Here is a 7,138-nt window from a genome sequence, read left to right as displayed (position 1 = left end):
AATAATTGTGATATAAATGTCACAATTATTAGACTTTGTTAATCAGGTTAACACTGATATCTTTATGTTCCTATGTCACAGTAACTGGACTTGGTTAATCAATTTAACATTGACATCTTAACGTTCCTATATCACAATTATTGGACTTGGTTAATCGGGTTAACATTGATATCTTTATGTTTCAGGAACATCAAGATGTCAAGTCCCTATCTGAACAATCTCATCATCGTAGGCTGCATGTTGACTTATACTAGTGTCATCTTGCTGGGTATGGACAGTGGACTTACCAGCGAGAAGAATTTCCCCTATATATGTGCTGTAAGATTATTGTTTTTGTCTTTAATCTCTGTAGTAACTGTAAAATATTCCCTTTACTAAACTAGTCTTTGAGCTCTGTGTTAAATGTTGTTAGCAAAGCACTAATAGGTTGAGTACTAATAAAAATAGAATAGCTGGAAATACAATAAACATGTATCTTCCATTTATATCCAAGTTAGGCTTAGCTAAGGCTAAATGTTTTTAAACCAATGTAAACTGACAACAATTGAAACTTGAGCGGACTTTTGAGCTATTGGCAATAGTTTCGTGGGTTCAAATCTCGACTGGACCCACTGTTTAGTTCTACAGGACTTTGTACATCTTAAAAACACCTTGATTCTGGTTTCTCAAAACCGAATTCACAATAAACAGATTTGATGCTTTAAAAGTTACTGTTATGTGAAAATTGAGACTGTCATCTTGTCTCTTGAGCAGAGCCATGGGTTCAAATTCTTTTCTCTTTCTGATCTTATTCTGTTAATAACTTCAGCAGAAAATTCACTTGTTTGTTTCAAATTTACACAAAGGCTATCCGTACATAATCATTCTAAATTTTGGACTGAGAGAAGAGGCAGCTGGTCAATAGTTCCCACCGCCAACTTTTGTACTACTCTCATCTGAACGAATAGTGGAATCTTATCGTTACTTGTACAGTGCTCCCAAGTATGGAGCGCAGTTTTTGTGAACCACGAATCAAGTCGCGAAACATGAATTCTCGGATTAACAGCACAAGCACGTTAACTGCTACACCACTCCTGGACATCAGTATAAAGTATGCTCGTCTCTAACCCTAGTTATAAATCTTAGCTTAGTTTGTTTCTTTTGTATACTCGTTCGAACCCACACAAGGATTATATATATCTGCACAGTCGTCCCTACTTTTGAGCTGATGGATTAGAGGGAAGGCAGCTAGTCAGCAGCGCCCACCGCCATATCTTGGGCTACTTTGTTACCAACGAAAAGTGGGATTGATTACACATTATAACGCTGTCAAGGCTGAATGACCGAGCATGTTCGGTGACGGGATTTGAACCCTCTAACCACCAGTTCATGCCAGGCTTTATGTCGTTGATCAAATCTAATATATTAATCACTTTTTCAACATTTCCACTGTGAAGCTAGTGACGATATGTAATTAATTAATTAATCATCTAATAAAGCTAAACAGTGGATCCCGTCCCGGAATTTCATTGTTATAAGCCCTCAAGCGACGGCCTCACTAAGGTTTTTAACACCTTTCTATTCATCGACCCGTATGTTGCTTTATGTGATGGTTTGACTTCGATATAAACTTTAAATTAAACTATAAGAAACGTTTTTAATTACATTGTTTTGAAAGAAACGTTTTTAATTACATTGTTTTTGAAAGAAACGTTTTTAATTACATTGTTTTTGAAAGAAACGTTTTTAATTAGATTGTTTTTGAAAGAAACGTTTTTAATTACATTGTTTTGAAAATGAAAATATTTGTTTTCGTAATTGTTATAAAATAGTTTAGATAAACTTGAAAAAATAAATATATATGTACATGTGTTTATAATATTAGTATTTTTATGTATATGTGTGTGTTTTTTATAATATTCGTATTTTATGTGTTTGTATAATAAACTAGTTACTGTAAAATATTGTAGTGTGTGTGTAAGTTAGAACTGTTACTGTAAAATATTGTAGTGTGTGTGAGTGTTAGAAATGTTACAGTAAAATATTGTAATGTGTGTGAGTGTTACAACTGTTAAAAGAATCAAGGGACCGCTATATTTTAATAATTGGTGATTCGTTTCCATTACGTCAGTTGCTAACAAAATATCGTGGCTCATTCAAGCTCTATGTAACATGTAAAACTCAACAAAGAAAATAAAAATAAAGCGAGATAATTTTGTGATGACAGTAGATAACACTCACTTTCTTGTTTAACTTGATGTCAGTAAAGATGGCGTGGACTCTCCAGGTCTTACTAAACATGGAACCAAAGGCTAGAGTGAACCCCGACATCAGTACCCAAGCTCGTGCCTAGAAAACGGAATCTGTTTTATACTTGCAAAAAACGAATCGTACACACATATGAAAAAATACGAATATTATAAACACATATAAAAATACAAATATTATAAACACACACACACACACATATATATAAAATACTAATATTATAAACACATATAAAAATACGAATATAAAAATACAAATATTATAAACACACACACACACACACACATATAAAATACTAATATTATACAAACACATAAAATACGAAGTTACAGTAAAATATTGTAGTGTGTGTGTGTTACAACTGTTACAGTAAAATATTGTAGTGTGTGTTACAACTGTTACAGTAAAATATTATAGTGTGTGTTACAACTGCTACAGTAAAATATTGTAGTGTGTGTCACAACTGTTACAGTAAAATATTGTAGTGTGTGTGTGTTACAACTGCTACAGTAAAATATTGTAGTGTGTGTGTGTGTGTTACAACTGCTACAGTAAAATATTGTAGTGTGTGTGTGTGTGTTACAACTGCTACAGTAAAATATTGTAGTGTGTGTGTGTTACAACTGTTACAGTAAAATATTGTAGTTTGTGTGTTACAACTGTTACAGTAAAATATTGTAGTTTGTGTGTTACAACTGTTACAGTAAAATATTGTAGTTTGTGTGTTACAACTGTTACAGTAAAATATTGTAGTTTGTGTGTTACAACTGTTACAGTAAAATATTGTAGTGTGTGTGTTACAACTGTTACTGTAAAATATTGTAGTGTGTGTGAGTGTTAGAAATGTTACAGTAAAATATTGTAGTGTGTGTGTAAGTTAGAGTTGTAACACACACACACACTACAATATTTTACTGTAACAGTTGTAACTACAAAACGCTCTCATCATTATCATCCTACAATTGTGAACTGAAAACCCAGGGTGTTGGGAAATTAAATAATTCCGGCTACTGATATGGATTGTTCTCTAACTCAAAGAAAATCATTGGTAAAATGAAACTTAACTTATAACGAAAGGAATGAAAGCTTAGGATTATTTTACTGACTGTAGTGTTTTACTGTAAATGTTAAGAAAAAAATATTCTTATTTTTAACTTTACTTCAACCACATTGAATTTTAAATTAAAGTAAGGGCTTCAAGATATTGATTGCAAGAGTCGTCTTTGAATATAGATATCATAAGCAGTGTGATATTAAGAACGATTGATTTTTCTCAGTCTGAGATTTGAGCTTGGTTTGAATTTCGCGTAGAGCTACGCGAGGGCTATCTGCGCTAGCCATCCCTAATTGAGCAGTGATAGACAAGAGGGAAGGCAGTTATTCAACACCACCGACCGCCAACTCTTGGGCTACCCATTACTAACGGATAGTGGGATTGACCGTCACATGATAACGCCCCCATGGCTGAAAGGGCGAGCATGTTTGGTAGGACTGGGAATCGAACCCGCGACCCTTAAAAGCCCTAACCACCTGGCCATGCCGGGCCACACTGAGATTTGAATATTTACTTCACCTTTTCTGTCGTTCTGACTTACTAAATGCTGTAAAACACAAGCGATCTATCATAAGTAAAAATAAATTTCTATTGTTCTCTTCTTTAAACTAAACGATCGCCTGTCAGTTAGAAAAAATGGTTTTGAAGAACAACTGAATTGTGGTTTTGATGATAAAATATTAGTAGACGAACTGCGATAATTCACTCAGATATAAAACGGGCGATCTTGCGGCAACGAACCACGGACCCCCTGACGTGATCCGCCGGCACTTGGTCACGTTTGGCCCCACTTAGAATGATAAAGAGCTTTAAATTTGAACTAATTTAATTTTTGTGCACATAAAATCAAAATTTTTGCTTTAGATATTTTAAACTCCTTTAGGCCCAAGGGTCGGGGGTGCTACTGGTTAGTGTACCCGGAATGTAAGTCCGAGGGTTCATCGATTTCTGTTTGTTGAATTTTGCGCAAAGTTATTTAAGAGCTAGCTTTTGAACTGGTAGACCACAAGGAAGGCAGCTAGTCAATAGCACTCTTCGCCATCCATACAGCACAACCACGGATCCCAAAGTGGGAAAGGGTGGGGAGGCAATGAGTCGTCAAACAAAGAAATAATACATCTTCGTGAAAATCATCGCCATGTTATATTTGATTCACTTGTAATCAAGGATATTTATTGATATAAAGTGATTTATTGGATTCACTTGTAATCAAGGATATTTATTGATATAAAGTGATTTATTGGATTCACTTGTAATCAACGATATTTATTGATATAAAGTGATTTATTGGATTCACTTGTAATCAACGATATTTATTGATATAAAGTGATTTATTGATTCACTTGTAATCAAGGGTATTTATTGATATAAAGTGATTTATTGGATTCACTTGTAATCAAGGGTATTTACTGATATAAAGTGATTTATTGGATTCACTTCTAATCAGGGGTATTTATTGATATAAAGTGGTTTATTGGATTCACTTCTAATCAGGGGTATTTATTGATATAAAGTGGTTTATTGGATTCACTTCTAATCAGGGGTATTTATTGATATAAAGTGATTTATTTGATTCACTTCTAATCAAGGGTATTTACTGATATAAAGTGATTTATTGGATTCACTTGTAATCAAGGGTATTTATTGATATAAAGTGATTTATTGGATTCACTTGTAATCAAGGTATTTATTGATATAAAGTGGTTTATTGGATTCACTTCTAATCAGGGGTATTTATTGATATAAAGTGATTTATTGGATTCACTTCTAATCAGGGGTATTTATTGATATAAAGTGATCTATTTGATTCACTTCTAATCAGGGGTATTTATTGATATAAAGTGATTTACAAAACCAACACTTTCTCTGGAGAGAATTCGAAGCTTTGACCATTCTGTTCAAAATAGTCCTAGGTTCGTACATGGTTTTCTGAAACAAAAATTTTTAGTGTTGCTGTAAAAGCCTGTTAGGTGGTTTGTTATTTTACACAGTTTGTACTGTAAAAGTGGACATATTTGATAGCTGTCTGTGGAACCCCAGAAACAATAAACTTTTCTGGTGGTAAGGACTACAGTTTCTTTTAAAGATACTGAGGATTTTTTAAAATTTGTTTGGAAACTGTAAATTTATCTTTATTACGAAGAATATTTAACGTAAGTTTATTTTGCTTGTTTCATTTAATATAAGGTATTTTACATGAAGAAACAATCGTGAACAAAATTTTGCTAACGAATCTGTCGACCATTGAGTTTATTTCTGTTCAAATTTTAATTCAGATTGTGTTATTTTTTGACAGATGTGTTAGTGAAAAGGTCAGCCAGATTAAACTATGGCTAGCCACAATGTTGCTCAAATATTTACTGAGCTAAAGTGAAAAGTTGTTTAGAGCAACTGTTGCTCAAATTTTGAGCCTGGGTTCATTGTTTCTACCAAAATTTTCTGTTACTTACATTTTGAGTTAAGATATATCATTTTTGAAACAAATTCTTATGACAGCAATTATTAACTGTTTGGCTTATTTCTGGCAGCAGTTATAGTTTGAGTCAAATTGAATTATTTCTGGCAGCAGTTATAGTTTGAGTCAAATTGAATTATTTCTGACAGCAGTAAAGTTTGAGTCAAGTGACTTATTGCTGAGGCCCGGCATGACCAGGTGGTTAGGGCACTCGACTCGCAATCTGCGGGTTGCGGGTTCGAATCCTTTCAGCCGTGAGGGCGTTATAATGTGACGGTCAATTCCACTATTCGTTGGTAAAAGAGTAGCTCAAGAGTTGGCGGTGGGTGGTGATGACTAGCTGCTAAATTAGGGACGGCTAGCGCAGATAGCCCTCGTGTAGCTTTGCGCAAAATTCAAAAAACAAACTTATTGCTGACAGTTTGTATCTAATGAACGATTTACTAAAAGCAAAGCTTATTATCTAACAAAACATAGTGTTTTAAACTCTCTGACATTAAACCAAATCACTAGATGTTGACTGATATATTATGTATCTCTTTAAATATTTCCTGTTCTTCCTCCACAGGCAATCAAAGATTACAAACTCTTCATGGTCGTTGGAGTTTTGATGATGATTGATGTCGCCATCTTAACCACGTGGCAGATCATCGATCCGTTTTATCGAAGAACCAGTCTCGGTCCTCCCATGGTAAAAACAACAAGTCTTACAGATTTTATTGTAAAAGCTATTTTTATATAAAAAAACACAAAAATACCCGACGTTAACAGAACCTAACGCTATAGCTAGAATATTTCTAGATGTTTGGCGGAAACAGAAATGTCCAAATTGGGACTAATGTTTCATTGTTGTGTTAAAAATAGATTAATATTAATACATTCATATTTCAATTTTAAATGCCATGCAAGACGATGGTCGAAGTAACGACTGGTTAAATTGGCTATTTTCTTATTAAGAGACACTTAATGGTTTGTCATGCTATTTATATAAATATATGACCTAAGTGGTTTTTTTTCAAGAGATTAAGAAGTAAGGATAGAGCATAATGGACTCTGCGTCTGTTTCATTCACTAGCCAATGACAACACTGTATATAGAAACGTACACCGATAAAGGGTTAAAAAAAAGCATAGGCTAAAGGTCATACACATAATGGAAAACAAGAAAGTTCAGGAACATTAGCAAACTCACAAGATCATTATTAGATCATTCTATGTCATCTCTAGCCTTTCCGTTCTTCCTTTAAATATTCTAAGTACATACTCAGTGACCCAATAGGCGGAGAGTGTTTCTTGAAGAAACTAGAGAAGAGCAATGAGACAGAAGACAGGAACCAACTGTTAATATATATATATAACGTTATGTCCGTCAGTTAAAAGTGT

The 7,138-nt window shown here is 33.8% G+C and overlaps 1 protein-coding gene across 1 annotated transcript in view; it reads left to right on the top strand.

The window, feature by feature from the left end:
* LOC106474542 (gamma-aminobutyric acid type B receptor subunit 2-like) overlaps positions 1-7,138 on the top strand; it is a gene marked incomplete at both ends in the record, with an annotated part of 38,193 nt that overhangs the window by 16,115 nt on the left and 14,940 nt on the right. Inside the window, 2 exons of the mRNA XM_022402869.1 lie at positions 186-318; positions 6,325-6,447. Coding sequence (XP_022258577.1) covers positions 186-318; positions 6,325-6,447 — 256 coding nt within the window. The remainder of the gene's footprint in view (positions 1-185; positions 319-6,324; positions 6,448-7,138) is intronic.

The sequence above is a fragment of the Limulus polyphemus genome, unplaced genomic scaffold (assembly GCF_000517525.1).
Source record: "Limulus polyphemus unplaced genomic scaffold, Limulus_polyphemus-2.1.2 Scaffold7338, whole genome shotgun sequence".
NCBI lineage: Eukaryota > Metazoa > Arthropoda > Merostomata > Xiphosura > Limulidae > Limulus > Limulus polyphemus.
Note: the sequence above shows the minus strand (reverse complement) of the source record. Positions and strands in the feature narration are given on the sequence as shown.